This window comes from Geotrypetes seraphini, chromosome 3, assembly GCF_902459505.1.
Source record: "Geotrypetes seraphini chromosome 3, aGeoSer1.1, whole genome shotgun sequence".
NCBI classification, from domain to species: domain Eukaryota; kingdom Metazoa; phylum Chordata; class Amphibia; order Gymnophiona; family Dermophiidae; genus Geotrypetes; species Geotrypetes seraphini.
This window is the reverse complement of record NC_047086.1, coordinates 260,615,741-260,634,985: the sequence shown is the minus strand read 5'-3', so window position 1 is coordinate 260,634,985 and position 19,245 is coordinate 260,615,741. Positions and strand designations below refer to the sequence as shown.

Sequence of the window (19,245 nt, the reverse complement as noted above, 5' to 3'; positions counted from 1 at the left end):
AAAGTCTATATATAGCAAGTCCCAGTTACATGGGAATAGGAAGTTGTGTTGCGGATACAAAAGAGTTTCTACTTGAGCTATTGATAACCATTTCCTGCGAACTACAGAAGGGTTGCTCTTTAAGAACTTGAAACTCCTCCCCTTCTGCAGTTGAGAACAATACCCTCCTCAGTTTTCCCATATGCGAGCGAACTCAGAAGGTGTCTTTTGCTTTGCTCTGCTTTTCTTTGCTATTTTGGGGTATTTTTTTCCATTGGATCTTTGAAATTCTTCATGGCTTCAATGCTCGGAGATCTGCTGCTCAAGCATACTCGGGGGAAAGGATGCATTCCTGTGAGGGAGGACTGCCGCTTCCAGGCCAATCTCTCAGAGTACCTGCAGAGCCAGCCTGCTTTGGGTCCCTTCAGGAGTTCGGGGTCCATCCCCCTGGGAGTGGCTCACCTGCTGATTTTATCATAAGCTTGAGCACAGGCTGTGTTGCCCCTGAGTAAGAATCCTCAGGGTATCAGGAAGCCGCCTGCATAATTTCTCTCCCTGTTGCTGTGTGAGGAATTGTGGGGGAGTCTATGGTCGTGGTCCTTCCAACAGACAGAAGAATTCCTTCAATGGTTGAGATCTGAGCAATTTCTGAGGCAGAAAAACTTTCCCTGCAGCTAGACTGATTCAGACAAACAGGCACCAGAAGTCACAGTGAGTACGCCCATTATTCCCTATGAGAAACATGGGGGGGGGGAATTCTGTAGTTTTAGTTTTTGTGGTTTCTGGGGTTACTCGGGTCCCCTCCTCCTAAACTTTAAAATCAGTGTTTTTAATCTATTTGCTTCTTTCTCCAACGGCCCATTTTTGACATGATTATTTTGGCCAGCTTGGATTTTTAGCGATCTTATTTCAAACTTTTTTCTCTGCTTCAAAACTGCTTGTTTTTGCAAGTGACTGCCTCTGAAAGATGCCCCAGGTCTTTCTAGTCCTGGATCCTGCATCGGTTGCGCAGAGTTGCCAGTTGAGGAGTGGCTGTGTTCCACAAGACATGGGAGGAAGGGGCAGGAGCTTCGGGCTCAGCCTCCAGTCAGTCCTCCAAGGCCTTGGAACCCCCTAAATCCCAGAAACTCTGGCAAGAATTTTGAATAGGCGATAAATCAAGCTATTTAATAAACTTGGAAACTTGGAAAGGGGAAGAGTTCCTGCTCAGATGAGCTGAGCAGCGATAAGGTAAAAAGCAAGTACATGGTAGTGAATGATGCATCCCTTCTACTCCAGGGAAGGAGCCTCAGGTCCCCCGCTGTAAGACTTTTCTGATTTTTGTCAGCTTATTATGGAAAACCTGTTTAACGGGACCAGAAAGTGCAGCATTGCCTTCGGGTGAGTCTGCTCTGCCTAAGGGGATCCTTCTCCCAAACAGGCTCCCAGTATTGGTGATCCTTCCAAGCAGGACTGGGATGATTGGAAGATCCTTTCCATGCCTTTATTATCTCAGGGCTCCTCTGTGACAGTGGACCATGTGGGATCCCTTTTGGGGTCCAGTAGCCAGCGACAGATCACAGTGATGACCCCTCAGTGCGTCACCTTTTCAGATCAGCTTCCATTTCCCGTGTCATTTCTGACCCCCTGTTTATGTTGAAACTCGACGCCCAGCAGCCCTCCATCTCTCAGTGCTCCATCATATGCAGCACTAATACACAGACAACTTTTTTCCTGCTCATCTGTATCTTACCTCCTTAGTCACTGATCAGTTGGAGACACCTGAGGATTTCTTAAGGTGGCCAAAACTATGTCTGGCTTTATCCTATGACTCTGGACTTCAGCAGCTGTTTGTCCAACTGAAGGTGGACTCTGCAGTGGCACAGGTGACCCAAGTGCACCTCCCTTTCTAGTGAAGGTGGAGTGATGCACAAGACCATAGAGTGCATGCAATCTTAAAATGACAATTTGAAGCGCTGACTTTCAGTATCAAAGCTGCAGCAGCTGCCTCCTTCGTAGCACAGTCCTGCCATACCAGACTGTAGACTTTCTCTCAGAGCTTTTCCCCACATGTTCAAGGAGGGTGTGGATTACATGGTCAATGCTCTTTGACATCATCAGAGTCCTGAGTGGGGTTTCGGCTTACTCCATTTCTGCCTTTGGATGTTCTGAATCAGACAGTGGGTGAGCAACTCAGCTTCCAAGACCATTCTCAGAAGATTACCCTTCAAGGGGCAGAAGCTGTTTGGCAAGGAGCTCTACAACCTCAAGGCCAGTATGGTGGATTGCCGCCACAAATCCCTTCCAGATAATAGAAGCTGTCAGCCTGCCAGGGGCAGTAGAGGCAATTTTTGTACCTTAGGATATTGCACCAATTTTCTTCAGGTTACTCTTTACAGAGGTCCTTTCAGGGGCCCAGACAGAAATTTGGCAGTTGCAGGTACTAAGCCTTTAAGAAGCAGCAATAACACAAGAAAGATGGCCACCCCGCCTCATATCGGAGGGCTGTCAGCATTCTGGGATAAATGGGAACAGATCTCACCTGACCGTTGGATGGTGGACATAATCAGGGAGGGGTAAAGGATCAAATTTTCTCACCTCTTCTACATCTGTTCCTCAACTCCCCAGCCAGATGGCTGGAAAAGGAGGTTAGAGTCCAAGTGACAGTGCAACGACTCTTAGACATTCATGCCATAGAACCAGTTCCCGAAGATGAATTTGGATCAGGCAGATACTCTTTATATACTTCATAGTGCTAAAGAAAGGCACAAAAGATTGGTGGCCTATTCTGGATTTGAAGTCTTTAAATGTGGCCCTAAAGGTCCCCTGCTTTGGTATGGAAACTGCTCCATCATAGCAGCAGTGGCTCCAGGAGAGTTTCTTGCCCCTCTGGATTTGATGGAGGTGTATCTGAACATCTCTATATTTCCAGCTCACAGGAGATATCTGAGGTTTTATGTCCTCCAGCGCCATTTCCAGTTTGTGACACTTCCTTTCAGTTTAGCCACAGCTCCCTGCACCTTTGACAAGGTTATGGTGGTTGTAGCGGCCCACCTTCGCAGGATGTGTGTCCAGGTGCATCCTTACCTGGACTATTGCCTGATTAGGGCCCCCCCTTTGGAGGACTGCAAACGTATGATCCAGCAAATGGGAGCCTCTTACTAAACAGTCAACTTCCCAAAAAGTCATCTTCAGCCAACTCAGTGCTTGGATTATCTTGGGGTCCGCTTTAGAGAGTTGCGCGGAGACAGAAATCCCACCCGTCCCCACCCGTCCCCGCCAAAGTCCCACCCGTCCCCACCCGTCCCCGTGAGGAATCCCTCCGTCCCCACCCGTCCCCGTGAGGAATCCCTCCGTCCCCACCCGTCCCCGCGAGGAATCCCCTCCGTCCCCACCCGTCCCCGCGAGGAATCCCCTCCGTCCCCGCCCGTCCATATAAACTTCAGAAATAGTTATTTCATTTAATTATGCTACTGAATTAAAGGCTCTGGTAGAAACCCATTTACAAATAAGCAAAAAGACTTTATTAATTTGAAAATATTAATTGGGAAGAATACATACTTTGCAAATGGGTTTCTACCAGAGCCTCTAATGTTTATAAATTTTTATCAACACAACTAATATACTACTTTATCCTGAAGCAAAATAAAAAAAAAGAAATATAATTCTTTTCCTACCTTTGTTGCCTGGTTTCTGCTTTCCTCATGTTCTCATTCAATTCCTTCCATCCACTGTCTCTCTTCCTTCTGCATCTTCCATTTGCTCTGTTACTGTGACTCTCCCTTTCTTCCCCCTTCCAAATTGGTCTGGCACCCATCTTCTTCTCTCCGCTCCCCCATAGTCTGGCATCTGTCTTCTTCCCTGCCAGTGTCTTCTCCCTACTCTCTCTTCCCCATTTCCTTTCAGCGTCCTTCTCCCCCCCATCTTCCCCATGTCCTGTCAGCGTCCTTCTCCCCCCTCTGTCTTCCACATGTGCTTTCAGTGTCCTTCTCCCCCCTCTGTCTTCCCCATGGCCTTTCAGCGTCCTTCTCCACCCACCCCCCCGTCTTCCCCATGTCCTTTCAGCGTCCTTCTCCACCCCTTTGTCTTCCCCATGTGCTTTCAGCATCCTTCTCCCCCCTCTGTCTTCCACAAGTGCTTTCAGAGTCCTTCCCCCCCCCCCGCCCTTCCCATGGCCTTTCAGCGTCCTTCTCCACCCCTTTGTCTTCCCCATGTCCTTTCAGCGTCCTTCTCCACCCCTTTGTCTTCCCCATGTGCTTTCAGCATCCTTCTCCCCCCTCTGTCTTCCACAAGTGCTTTCAGATTCCTTCACCCCCCCCCGCCCTTCCCATGGCCTTTCAGCGTCCTTCTCCACCCCTTTGTATTCCCCATGTGCTTTCAGCGTCCTTCTCCCTCCTCTGTCTTCAAGTGCTTTCAGAGTCCTTCCCCCCTCCTCCCGTCTTCCCCATGGCCTTTCAGCGTCCTTCTCCCCACTCCTTCTCTACCGCCCCGGGTGCAGTACAGCCGGCCAGGTCCCCTTACTTTTGTGGCACTTCCCCGACCGACTGACAACAGCCCCGGTCCGACAAACCTCCCTGCCCTTAACTGCGAATCTAAATTACCTTATTACAGTTGCTGTAAGAAGATAATTTAGATTCGCGGCTACAGGGCAGGAAGGATTGTCGGACCGGGGCTGTTGTCGGTCGGTCGGTCGGGGAAGTGCCACAAAAGTAAGGGGACCTGGCCGGCTGTGCTGCAACCGGGGCGGGATGTGGCGGGGCGGACCGCCCCCTCCCTTGGTAGCCACTCGAACCGCGAGGCTACTCTCCTCCTTACCTGCACTGCCTGCAGCACAGAGCCAAACGGAAGTCTTCCCGACGTCAGCGCTGACGTCGGAGGGAGGGAGGGCTTTGTTTAAGCCCTCCCTCCCCTCCGACGTCAGCGCTGACGTCGGGAAGACTTCCGTTCGGCTCTGTGCTGCAAGCAGAGAAGGTAGGGAGAAGAGCCGCGCGACTGAGTACATCCAGCTTTGTTTAAGCCCTCCCTCCCCTCCGACGTCAGCGCTGACGTCGGGAAGACTTCCGTTCGGCTCTGTGCTGCAAGCAGAGAAGGTAGGGAGAAGAGCCGCGCGACTGAGTACATCCAGCCCCGCAGGAACCCCGCGACCCTCGGAGGCGTCCCCACGGGATCCCCGCGACCCTAGGAGGCGTCCCCACGGGATCCCCGCGACCCTAGGGGCGTCCCCACGGGATCCCCGTGACCCAAAGGGGGAACCCGCGGGATGCCCGCGGGTCCCGCGGGATTCCCGTCGTCCCCGTTCCCGTGCAGCTCTCTAGTCCGCTTCGACACGGTGCAGGGCGATGTCTTTTTTCCTGAGCCATGCAAACAGAAGCTCAGGAAGCAAATCCTAGATATCTTGGCCCTTACAAGCTCCACATCCTGGCAGTATCTGCAAGTGCTGGGCTCGATGGCAGCTTCTTTGAAGTGGTGTCTTGGGCGAGGGCTCATATGCACCCCCTCCAGTACTCCCTTATTTATTTAATTTTCTATACCATTCTCCCAAGGGCGCTCAGAACGGTTTAATTTATTCAGGTATTCAAGCATTTTTCCCGGCAGGCTCACAATCTAATGTACCTGGGGCAATGGGGGGGGGTTTAAGTGACTTGCCTAGGATCACAAGGAGCAGTTTGGATTTGAACCCATAACCTCAGGGTGTTGATTCTGTAGCTTTAACCACTGCGCCAGATGGTCTCCACAACATGGATGGTAGAGGCAAAGTGCAGCCTATGTTGGTGGCTCCAAGGGGAGAACTTGTGAAGAGACATGCTTCTCACAATCGACTCATGGGTGGCCCTCACTACTGATGCCAGCTTTAGTGGCTGGGGGGCCCTCTACTGCAGTCACCCTCTTCAGGGCAAGTGGTCCCCTTCAGAGAGCAAATGGTCTATCGTTCGTCTTGAACTGATAGCCATTCTGTTGCCTTGCTACAGTTGCAGTTTTTTCTGATAGGGAAAGCAGTCAGGGTGTTTTCAGACAACACCACCATGGTATCTTATGGGAACAGACAGAGTGATACCAGAATAATAATAATTATTATTATTATTTTATTTTTATATACCGCTTAACCAAAATATGGTTCTAGGCGGTTTACAACAAATAAGTACAAGTCATACAATGGAGAGTAATTTTAAAAGGAAAAGTCAATTCAAAACAAAATACAATAAATAAGAATTGGTCCTACAGTAGAAAATATGATTTAAAAGAAAAATGCAATTTAAAAGAATGGTTCTAAGCAGATTACAACAAATAAGAACCGACCAAACAGTAAAAATACAATTTAAAAGAAGATACATTGCATGACGGAAGCATAGAATTATTAAACAAAACAACCAGTTAGGATACAAATTTTTCAAACAGTTGGGTCTTCAATAGTTTTCTAAAATCAAGATAAGAAGAGGATCCTAGCATAATTTTACCGAACCAATCATTCAGAGCTCTTTTTATCAAGGTGCGCTTACGGGGGTTAGCGCGTCGGACATTTCATCACGCGCTAACCCCCGTGGCAAGCCAAAATACTAATGCCTCATCAGTGGAGGCGTTAGCAGCTGGCGTGGCAGGCGGTTTAATGTGCAGTATTCCGCACGTTAAACCCCTACCGCGCCTTGATAAAAGGACCCCTCAATTTGGCAGTTTGAAAAGACAGAGTTCTCTCCAGAAATCTTTTGTAACAACATAATTTAGCAGAAGGAAATATAAACAGACAAACTCTGCATGTGACCTTATTTGGGTGGTTCAAAGAAAAATGGGAAACAAGGTATCCAGGTGACAAACCAAAAATTGATTTGTAACAAATGCAGGCAAACTTAAACAAAAGTCTGGCCTCAATCAGCAGCCAGTGGAGTTTCAAATAATATGGTGTAATAAGCTCCCATTTTTTCAATCCAAAGATCAATCGAACTGCGGTGTTTTGAACCACTCAATTTTCTTAAAAGCTCCCAAATAAATAACATTACAATAATCAAGAATACTTAAAACGGATGACTGCACTAACATACGGAATGAAGCTTCATCAAAGTATTTCTTAATAGTATGAAGTTTCCAGAGCACAGCAAAGCATTTCTTCAATAATAGATCAGTATGATTTTCTAAAGTGAGATGTTTATCTATAATCACTCCCAATATTTTTTATAGACTGTTTTATAGTATAGTCAAGACCATTCAAGTGTCATTGGGTGTTACAAGAAAAAATTTAGTTTTTTCTGGATTTAGTTTCAATTTAAAAGCAATCATCCAACACTCAATCTGATTCAGGATAGTTGCTAAAAACTTTATGATCTCTACTGTCAGACAAGTTGGCAGTATAATTATTGTAATGTCATCCGCATAAATATAAAATTTAAGATTTAAATTGTGCAAGAGATTTCCCAGTGAAGCCAAGTAGATATTAAACAAAGTGGGGGATAAAGGCAACCTTGTAGAACCTCACATTGGTTTTTCCAACGATAAGAAAGACTGTTACCTAAAAATCCTCAAAATCAATTTAAGACCTTTCCTGAGATACCAATAGATTCTAAGCAGCCAATAAGAATAGTATGATCCACCAGATCAAAAGCACTGCTCAAATCTAACTGCAAAATCAAAGCACTTGTAACTTCACTGAACAACAATTGAAGATTATCCAGCATAGAGGCCAAGACAGTTTCAGTACTGAAACCTGACCGAAACCCAGTTGGCTATCTTGTAATATATTAAACTTATCCAAGTAAGTAGTTAGTTCTAAGTTAACCAGACCCTCCGAGAATTTAGTAAGCAAAGGGATACTAGCGATAGGTCTGTAGTTGGAAGGAAAGGTAGAAGATTCTTTAGAATTTTTAATAATCGGTTTGATCAGAATCTGACCTAATTCCTCTGGGAAAATCCCATTAGATAATAACAAGTTGGCCCAATTAAACAATTTGGCCTTAAAAGTAACAGGGGCAACTTTCATAACATTCAGAGGACAGCTATCAAGCCTACAGTAAGAGTTGGCATACTTAGCATAGAACTTACAGTTAAAAGCTATAAAATTGTTCAATACATGTCAACTCTAGAATCCGCTAAACACTGAAGTACTGGAAAATACGAATGATTATTAACGGGAACTACTAGAGAAGTTCTCAAATTTTTTATTTTCATATTGAAAAAGTCAGCCAAAACATCAGCAGAAAGGGAAAGTTCTTCAGTGGCACCAGTAAACGCCTCTATATCATAGAGGTCGTTAACCAGATTAAAAAGAGCACTACTATTAGTTGAAGAGTTGCCAATTTTTTGAGCATAGAAAGTGGTATGTTTCTCTTTAATCAAATTTTTATATTCTTTTAATTTTATCTTCCAGATTAATCTATGTTCCATAGTTCCCGATTTTGACCACTGTCTTTCCAATTTTCTGAATTCCCTTTTTACCAGTATCAAATCTGGGTCATACCACCCATCCAGATTTCTATGTCTCTTTCTTCTCAATTTAATAGGGGCCATTTCATTTAAAATATGGGTATTAATATCAGACCAGGAATTCACATCATCAATATCGCTACCTTGATTTGGAAGTATATCAAAGCGAGACCAAAATTCAGCCGGGTTGATCAGGCCTCTGCTGGCTTGAAATGTCTTATTTCTTTTAACTTTAGATTGGACGTTTATTTGCTATTCAAAATCACATAATCGGTGGTCTGACCACATCGAAGAGCTTTCCTCTGCTTGGAAGCCTGGATGTTGTTCCATTAGGCAGAACATCACTTCTGGGTCCTTTTAGCAATTCATGTGGCAGGAGGAGAGAACATCCAAGCCAACTCCTCAGCAGGCAGACTCTGGATCCCTCATAGTTCAGACCTGGGGCAAACCAGACATGGATCTCATGGCCACAGCCAAGAATGTGAAAGCAGTCTGCTTCTACGGTCGAAGAACTGAGCATGGAAGCACAGGGCTAGACACCTTGGTTCACCCTGGCCCACAGAATAACTCTATGTATTTCTGCTGTGGACCATGGTGGGTCGAATCATCCGCAGAATAGCGATCCATCAGGGTCTGGTGTGTTTGCAGAGAGACAAGCCCCTGAAGCTGCCAGTTCATCTGTAGCTCCTCAGCCATGGTCTAGTTCTGATGGAGAAGCCAGAACGCTTTGGTCTCATGGCATGGCTCTTAAGCACGCAGCCTTGATTCAGAACAGTTATTCGGAGGTTGAGTTTACAACTCTCCTTAGAGCTAAGAAGCCTGCGCCAGTTGCGGCTTATGCTAAGACCTGAAAGACTTTCCAGTTATGGGTTCGTCAAGGAGCAAGTTGAGCCAGAGAGGACTTCTGTTCTGATGGTCCTTGCCTTCCTACAAGCAGGTCTTGAAAAGAACCTTGAAGATTTGTCTCTCAAGGTGCAGATTGCCAGTATCTCATGCTTTAAGGCTCAGGGTGGCCGACAGTCTCTGGCTTCTCACCCGGATGTCACTCTGTTTTTGAGGGGGGCTCTCAGACTGAGTCCACTGTTATGCAGACCTTTCCTGTCTTGGGACCTCAGTGTGGTCTTGAGAGACCTGGCCTGTGCTCCATACGAGACTCTTTAGGAGGCTTCCCTGCTAGACCTTATGGTCAAGACAGTGTTTTTGTTTGCCATAGTCTTAGCAAGAAGGATCTCAGAATTGCAGGGAGCCATTTTTCTGTTTCATGGAGTTGGGTGTTTGTTTCTCTGTTCACAGTACCCTCCTTTCTTCCGAAGGTGGTTTCTGCCTTCCATGTCAATCAGGAACTTCATGTACAGACTCCTGTGTACCCGTAACTTAATGACAGATTAGGTTCGTACCTCGATAATCTGGCTTCTGTTAGGATTCACAGGAGTCTGTACTTCACTCCCTGTGCGTATTTTTTGCGATTTGCCTGCTTTCTGCAGACATTGCCAGTGTCTATCTTGTGACCTCTTCTACTATATCTAAGATTAAGAAAAGATGTGTTTCTGGTACTGGGGGATTTCCTTTTCTCTTTCCTCTTGGAAGGGTCAAGTTTCAAGTTTATTATGGATTTGATTAATCGCTTATTCAAAATTCTAAGCGATGTTTGTTATACTTAGTAGACTGGCTCTTTGTTACTCATGTGAGTAATTTATTCACTGTTTCTTGTTCATTGGTTATTAATCATTGTTCTATTTTCTGAGTTTCAGAGCAGAGCAGAATTTGTTTATTTCTAGGGAGTTTCCTTCTCTTCTCTTTTCTTATGTTTTAATGAAATTCGATTGCTTTGGTACCAACTGAGGAGGGTACTGTTCTCCACTTCAGAAGGGGAGTAGTTTCAAGTTCTTAAAGTGATACCTTTCTGCAGTTCACGGGAAAATGATACCCTTCTGCAGCTCAAGTACGGACTCTTGTATATCCTAACAGAACCCAGATTATTGAGGTAAGAACCTAATCTGTCGTCACATCAGCTGTTATAACTTTGTTCCCGCCTAGGCAAGACATGCTTGAGAGACAGACTCTGAAGCCGGCCAGGTAGCAGTGCTCTGATTTAAGCTCTGGCACTGCCTGGCAGCATATGAAAGGTCAGAGGGAGGGAGAGACCCAAGAGAGATACTGGTCCGCAGCAACAGTGGGCAGGCAGAAGGTAGATCGAGGAGGTAGGATAATGTTGTGTGGGAGGAAGGAAGACTACTACTACTATTTATCATTTCTATTGCGCTGAAAGGCATATGCAGCACTATACATATAACATTCAATAGATGTTCTCTACTCAGAAGAGCTTTCAATCTAATTTGGACAGATAGACAAGACATCACAGGGTTGGGGAGTTTCTAGCAGAAGGAATGATACAATGGGTAACGCATTAAACACTTAACCACCCTCACCCCCCTTACAAAACTGCGATAGTGGTTTTGTTTTTTAGTGCGGGCCGGCGCGCTGAATGCTCTATGCTGCCCCCGACACTCATAGAGTTCCTATGAGCGTCAGGAGCAGCGCAGAGTTTTCAGTGCACTGGCCTGCACTAAAAACTGCTATTGTGGTTTTGTAAAAGGTAGGGGGTTAATGCATTAACCACATTATTAACATAGTAAATGTACAGCCCTAGTAAAAATGTGTCTATGCCTAAATATTAAAAACTCTCAATAAAAAATATGTCTGTGCACATTGCTTAGATTGAAGCAATATGATACCAGAACATGTATATTAACTCCTTAAACTGAACCTCTGCAACTCAAATTGTAATAAAAAAAATGACAAACTAGAAAATGATGGCCTGATTAAATTCAACATTTGAACATTTTAAAGCACACAATTCCAAATGGAGTTTCTTGTTGACTGTTAATTTTTCATACTGCAGGATATGTAATGAAGGAGAGAGCTGCTTATTGTACTACACAACAGATAATTCCAGGGTGTACCACAAGGAAGAGCCAAAGTACTTCGAGATAGACCTTGAGGTAAGGGAGCAAATTCCATGAGTCATTTTGTGATTCATTGATGCCAAAGTATGTATTCTTTATTAGTCATTTATGTGCTGTTTGACTGCTGAAGGCTTCAAATATATAATGAGGCTTACATGTAACACTTGTGTGTCATTAGTTTTATCTTCTAGTGCAAAAGTCTTGAGTCAGGGTTGTTCTCCTTTTCTCGTAAGTTTATAGAAAGCACCTTTTTCTCTCAGTTCCACCTTCTGCATCTCTGGACTGTGCCTTGTCTTCAGTTTTTCCTTCTACAAGCAAGTTGGAAGATGTCTTTCTGATCTGCTCTAACTTGAATTTGTTATTTTTGTGTTTTTATCCAAACTGTGAGGCTTCCGATGCTCCAGAGGTCCCCAGTACTACTGGGGCAACTCTGCCTGGGAGAAGGCACAGATTTAGACATCTATAGCCTTTAGGGGGTACCTGTTTGACGAGCCTGCCCTAACGATTTGGTGGCGCAGGGACCGTTCCCCTGTGAGCAAAGCTTGCTCCTGTATATTACCGGAGCTTGAGCGCAGATTGTGTGTGACCCAGTGCTAGTCCTGAGGGCTTTATAACATAACATAACTTCTTCTATACCACCATAATCAAAACAATTTCTAGGCGGTTTACACAGAAGAAGGCTGGACAATCAGCAAAATACAGATAGTTACAAATACAACATTTTACTTAACAATATTCAGTATAAAATTTTTGTTAACCCTGATATCCACTTTTAGGATTAATTTGTCAAGCAACGCTGATTTAATTACTGATTTAATTATCAGGTGCCAGCTGCGTTTCACCCTCCCCCCCAAAGGCGCATGAGGATAATTTCCTTAAAGAGAAGTCCATTGGCCGTTATTGAGAGGGCTTGGGGAACTCCACTGATTATTCCTAGGATAAGCAGCATAAAATCTGTTTTACTACTTGGAATCTAGCTAGGTACTTTGGACCTGGGTTGGCCACTGTTGGAAATAGGATACTAGGCTTGATGGACCTTCAGTCTGTGACCTAGAATGTTCTTATGTGGGAGTCTTGGTTTCAGGCTTGTTCAGGGTCTGACAAGTAGCTCAAAGAAATAAACATTTGGAATGAAATTTCATACTTTTCTGAGGTAGAAGTCTTATCTCCCAGCTGTTGTTTTCAGCTGAAGAAGGCACAGTACTGAAAGTATTGCCACAGAACTGTGAGTACAGTCTATTGCTGTCTAAGGGAAAATTGGGGAGGGGGGATCCCAAAAATGCAGTTTGGAAGGTTTCTGGGGCTAGTATTAAAAGCCCCTATCTGACTCAGAACACCTTAATTTTGCTTAAAATTGTTCTGGATGAACTTTACAAGTTCTGTTAAAGTGGAATTCATGCCAGATTTGCGCTGGATGACTGGCTGAGGAACGTCCATGTTCTATATGAGGGTGGGGGTGGAGCACTGGACTTAGTCCCTCTGGTCTCTCTAGAACGTCCCAGTTGTAGGCAACTCAATGTGTGGGTCAGAAATCCCTCCTAGCAATTCAGTGGATTCAGTGAAGCACAGACGCCTCTGGGTCCTGCAAGAAGACAAGGTGAGTCTCTGCATGAGTCCTTGGGACAGGCATTTACTGGATGTTCGCTGGCTACTTATTCAGTAATTGCAGGCCACCAATGATTTCCGGAAGTCCAACTACCTTTTTGTTCTGTTCTCCAGCCCTAGGAAAGAGGTCATGGTCTCTAAGTTGACAATGGCAAGATGGATTAGAGAGGTGATTGTTTTGGCATACATTTTGACACATCTGGCACCTCCGGTAGTGTTTAAAGCGCATTCTATTAGATCAGTGAAAATCTCTTGGGCGGAGTTGCGGTGTTTCTCCTTGGAGGAAATTTGTCGGGCAGCAACTTGGCCTTCTCAGCACACATTCTGTAAACATTATTGGTTGGACTTGATGGTGTAAGCATATGCCATTTTTAGAGAGTTAGTCCTGTTGGGTGCTTTCCAGGTCCCTTCTAACACAAGGAATGCTTTACTATATTCCACTAGTCTCTGGATTTATCTGCTGCTGACACTAGGGAAGGAAAAATTGTCTTACCTGATTATTTTCTTTCCCTTAGGCACAGCAGATGAATCCCGGGTCCTACCCTACTGTTTCAAGTATCTTTTTAGGGTTCGTATGTTGCATTTTAATCAAGTTTTGTGTCTTTTTTTAATTGTTCTGTGTGGGAAAGGAGTTAAGCAGCATCAGTTTTGCATTCTTTGTTACAAGTACCGTATTTTTTGCTCCATAAGACGCACCCTAGATTTAGAGTAGGAAAACAAGAAAAAAAACATTCTGAACCAAATTGTGCATTAACATATTCCAGGCTCTGCACCCGGCCCCCTCACTCCCTGCCAGGCTCTGCATCCAACCCCACACTCCTAGCCAGGCTCTGCACTCAGTCCCCCCTCCCCTACTAATTGTAATGCCATTTTTTCCTTTCATTTTTCATATACACACAGCAGATATAAATTCTCAAAACTGACACGTTTTGATCACTAAATTGAAAATAAAATCATTTTTCCTACCTGTCTGGTGATTTAATTAGTTTCTGGTTGGACTTCCTTCTGACTCTGCATTCAACATTTCTTTCATAATCCAGCCCCATCCCTTTTGGGTCCAGGTCTCTATCTCTCTCTGTCTTTCTTCTGCTTACAACCCCCCATGTCCAGCATTTGTTCTCCTTTCTTCCAGGTCTTTCTGTGCTTCTCTCTCTCTCCATCCTTCCTTCCTTCCTCCCTCTCTGGTCCAGAATCTTTCCACCTCTCTTTATTCTCTCTTTCTCTTCCCTCTATACACCCCCAAGCCCAACATCTGCCCCCTCTCTTCTGCCTCCCTTTTGTTTCAGGTTTCTCCCTCTCTCTATTATCTATCTGCTAACATTTTCAGTGTGTTTCCCCTCTCTACCCCCTCTAGTCCAGTATCTGCCTTGTCTTCAAGTCTGTTTTCCTGCCTCTCCTCAAGGTCCTTTGGAAGCCTCCTCTCACTGACATCCCCCCCCACCCCCACCACCGGTGTCCAGATCCAGTGTCCCGCCGGGGCCTTTGCGACAGACAGGGCCTTACCTCCAAGCTGCTTCCTGACCCAAAGAGAGAGAGGTCGTCTTCCACACTGTGACCGCCGCTGACCTAATTATGGCAGCCTGATGGGGCAACATGCTTCGGAGGCCAATGGCAGCCTGCTAAGTTCGCTCTGCAGGCTGCCATAATTAGGTCAGCGGCAGTCACAGCGTGGAAGACGACCTCTCTCGCTGGATCAGGAAGCAGCTTGGAGGTAATACCCCGCCCATTGCAAGGGCGGGACGCTGGATCTGGACACCACGAGTGAGAGGAGGCTTTGGGCGCTCACCGATGCTAGGGAGAGCCGTATGGGGCATGGGCATTAAAAAAGGTACGTCGGGGTGGTATGTTTTAAAAGAAAAAAAAAGTACCTTCACTTCATAAGACACACTGACATTTCCACCCACTTTTGGGTGGAAAAAAAGTACATTTTATGGAGCGAAAAATACGGTAATACTAATTGACCAGTAGGCTTGACATTCAATAAGCCAGAGTGCAAAGTCTGAACTGTTTCCGCCTGCTGGTAGATGGGCACTCTCTGTATTCATCTGCTTCACCTAAAGGAAAGAAAATTATCAGGTAAGATATAATTTTTTCACAAAGGTACATATATATAAAATCAAATCATAATAAAATACAGACTTAACACTTAGTAAAGACATAATAAAAGCAAATTAAAATAATGACAAAAAACACAAGCAACATGCACAGCTAGCCTTCTACAGCATCCTTAATAATGGAAACAATTTAGGGCATAAAGCCAAAAGTCTGAGTAAACAATGCCTTCAATTGCTTTTTAAATCCTTTATCCATCAGTAGCCTAAGGGAACTTGGATGTTTACTCTGCTCCTCAGTACTGGCAATAGAGAAAAAAACATGATCTCATCTCTGAGAAATGAATCTTCTCAATGAAATTGTAGTCAAATGTCATGTGCCTTCTCTGTACAGAGATACCTTGGCCTGTAGTTTTTCAAAACAGATGACATAATATGAAATATTGCTCTGGAGGGCCATTGTATCAATGATAAGATTTTAAACTTCATCCAGAATTGAATAGGTGGCCAATGCATTGGTTTTAGATAGGGGTAATGTGATGATGTGGGCTTTCATCAATTGTTACAGCATAAGCCTCTTTTATCCTCAACCCCTGCCAGCGGGGTTTCTGATCAGGTCATTCTACAGAAACTAGAGAGAGTGGGAGTAAATTGACAATACTCGGACTGGGCTTGGTGCTTGGTCCCGTGCTCTTCAATATCTTTATAAACGATCTGGATTAAATTTGCAGATGATACGAAATTATTCAGAGTAGTGAAGACACAGGGGGATTGCAAAGATCTGCAACATGACATAATCAAGCTCGAGAAATAGCAAATGAGGTTCAACGTGGATAAGTGTAAGTGATGCATGTCGGTAACAAAAATCTCATGCACGAATACAGGATGTCTGGGGTGATACTTGGAGAGACCTCCCAAGAAAAAGACTTGGAAGTTCTGATCGACAAGTCGATGAAGCTGTCTGCGCAATGTGCGGCGGTGGCAAAAAGGGCGAACAGAATGCTAGGAATGATAAAGAAGGGGATCACAAACAAATCGGAGAAGGTTATCATGCCGCTGTACCGGGCCAAGGTGCACCCTCACTTGGAGTACTGCGTCTAGCACTGGTTGCAATACATGAAGAAGGACACGGTACTACTCAAAAGGGTCCAGAGAAGAATGACTAAGATGGTTAAGGGGCTGGAGGAGTTGCCGTACAGCAAAAGATTAGAGAAACTGGGCCTCTTCTCCCTCGAAGAGGAGATTGAGAGGGGACATGATCAAAACGTTCAAGATAAAGACAGGTTGTTCACCTTCTCCAAGGTAGAGAAAACGATAGGGCACTCTCTGAAGTTAAAAGGGGATAGATTCCATACCAACCAAGGAAGTTCTTCTTCACCCAGAGAGTGGTGGAGAACTGGAATGCTCTCCCGGAGTCTGTTATAAGGGAAAACACGCTCCAGGCATTCAAGACAAGGTTGGACAAGTTCCTGCTGAACCGAAACGAACGCGGGCTAATCGCAAGCTTGAAGGTCGGGAGGGGCACGCGTGCATGCGCGGGCCAATCGCAACCTTGAAGGTCTTCAAGCAAGTCTGCTTGCGAAAACGTCCGCTAGGGGGCTCCATCGGTGACGTCACCCACATTTAGAGAATATCTGCCTGCTGTCCCTAGATAACACCTGTTACGGTAAGTAACTATGCTTTATCATATCCCTGCAATCAGCTCTGTAGCAAGAAATTAGCCCTAATGTTGAACATAGGGATCGCTGAAAAGTCCTCAGCCCAACCAACAAAGTTGGAGCAACCTCCATCAAGGGCTATACATTTAGTCCAGCAATTTTCTACTTTTTTTGTTCCATATTTTTCCAATGGAATGAAGAAAGTGCAATAATCACTGGACTAAGTGTATAGTTCTCAGTGGAGACTGTCCAAATTTTGTTGGTTGGGCTGAGAACTTTTCAGTGGCTCCTCATAATGTGAGAGAACATTCTCAGCAGACATTTCTACATGGATCTGTTGTTTGTTAAAAATATGCTTTTGTTTTTTGGTGTTTATGGATTCTTGGATTCACAACTATAGTAAGTTCTCCAGCATACTTGATTTTTATGCAAGACAATCGTTAACTCAGAAAGCATTTTTCTTATTATAAAACATATATATTTTAAGTAGGTTTTATTTTCATTTTAATTTCAACTGGCACTTAACGGCCTGCTTCTATCCAAAAGGTTTGAGACAGATTTGCATTATATCATTTAACCTTTTTATTGTAAACTTTAAAACAAAACAAATAAACTTAATTAGTATATGTTCCAGTGCAGTAGATGAGTCATTCTAGACTAGGGTTATTTCCCCATATTTGCATGCTCTGCAGAAGGAATCCACTCCAGATTTTTCACTCTATTTCTATAGGTAGTACTTCACTGATTGGTTTAGCGCCCTCTACAGCATTTGCTTCTACAAGCATGTTTGCAGCTGTGTGTGTTCTGCTCTCCACATTTTATTGTTTTAAATTTGATGTAACGTTATCCCCTTTTTGGGTAGTTTCACGTGTGAAGCAATTTTGGAGCTCTGCCTGCTTGAGAATTCAGTCTGTAGCTGACAGGCCAATCCCCTTTTTGGGTATCCTTTTTGGGTTAGCCAGTCTGCATAGATTTCATTGGAGCTGAGGGCCATCCCTGAAGTAGTCTCACCTTCTGTTAAGCGGGAGTCAAGCGCAGACTGATAGGCATACTTAGGGGGCTCAGCATTGTACCACAGCATGCCAGCTTTGTTTTCGCATCTCTGCCCACCCTGGTGCACAGCCGGTGGTCCGCTTAGGTGAAGGCATAGTGAGAACATTCCCAGCATTGTGGCAGTGAATTCTTCTACAGCTACTGAGAGAGAGCTGTGTGTAAGTGGAGGCCAGTATATCAGGTCACAGTGAGTACAAGGAGCTGGCAGCTTGTGAGAGACATCAGGGAAAGTTTAAAAAGTGAAGGTTTCTGAGTTTCTGCATGTTCCCCCCTCCTGAAAAATCCTAAAATCGCCATTTTTGGACTTTGGGAAGTGTGAAAAATATTGTGTTTTTGGTTTGAATTCAGTACCGGTGGCCATCTTGGATTTTTAGCGATCTTTTTTTTTTTTTTCTTCTCCCTGCTTCTTCAAAACTTTGATTTTTGCCTGGAAAACTGCTGGGAGTCGTAGGGAGTCCTAGGGATCTTCTCTTGTGAATTCATGCCAGGATTGTGCAAATTTAACACTTTTAGAGTGTCCTTGCGCCTCGTGCTGTGATGCACAGCTGGGGTGGGGGGCTGTAACAACTAGCTTAGCTTTTCCCCCACAGAAGCAGGTGATCAGATGCTCAGCCAGAGCAGCAGGGCAGCTTCCATTACTTTCGGGGCTAGGCAGGGCTGGTTCTTTGGTCAGGCAGGGCTACGGACCCTCTGCAGCCTAAGACATGCAAATTTAAGTCATCTAAGGGTGACTCTATGCCCCAGGAGCCGAATACCTTCTCTAAAATCATGAGGTTTTGTAGTCAGAGTTTAAAAAAAAAAAAAGGGCAAAGCATTTTGTTCTGAGCAGTTTCCTTTTCCCCCAGGACATTTTTGTGTGGCGTGGTGCCTTCGGGTGTGTCCTCACCTCCACCTGATCTGGCAGCTGTTCTGCCTGCTCATTATTTGGGGTATCCAGATGCTGATCCTGACTTCTCTGATCCACTGTTTGATTGTGCAGCTCGATCCGGGCTTGTGTGCTGGATCCATGGATTCTTTGGGGGATCCGGATTAGAGAATGACATGGGGAAAAAAATCTGTCCCCGTCACCGGACCACCGTCCCCTTCACTGCCCCGTCACCGGACCACCGTCCCCTTCACTGCCCCGTCCTCGAACCCGCCGTCCCCTTCACTGCCTCTTCCTTGCCATCCCCTTCACCACCCCGTCCCCACAGCATCCACTCTTCTCTCTCATCACCTCACCGCCCTTCAGCAGCCTGAGAATCTCCCTCCCTCCCCCTTACCTTTATGGCGTAAAGAAACTTAAGGGAGGGGAAGGCACGCGGTCACTGATCGCGCGCGCGGCCCCCTCCCTCCAGCCAAATCTATCTCCCTCCTTCCCTCCCCCTTGCCTTCACAGCACTTTAGAAAAGAAACTGATGCCGATGGAGCCTGCCTGTGCCACACTGCAGTCGCGTGTGTGTGGGTGGAAGCTTCTCCTCTGACAATTGTCATTTTATAAACACAAATAAAACAGAGCAAGGTTCAACAAAACCCATCTCCCCTCCCTTTCACAAATATCCCTTC

The 19,245-nt window shown here is 45.1% G+C and overlaps 1 protein-coding gene across 2 annotated transcripts in view; it reads left to right on the top strand.

Moving 5' to 3' along the window:
- RIOX1 (ribosomal oxygenase 1) overlaps nucleotides 1–19,245 on the top strand; it is a 368,994-nt gene that overhangs the window by 314,320 nt on the left and 35,429 nt on the right. For both annotated transcript variants that reach the window (XM_033936262.1, XM_033936263.1), the window contains exon 13: nucleotides 11,270–11,369. In XM_033936262.1, the coding sequence (XP_033792153.1) occupies nucleotides 11,270–11,369 (100 nt within the window). The remainder of the gene's footprint in view (nucleotides 1–11,269; nucleotides 11,370–19,245) is intronic.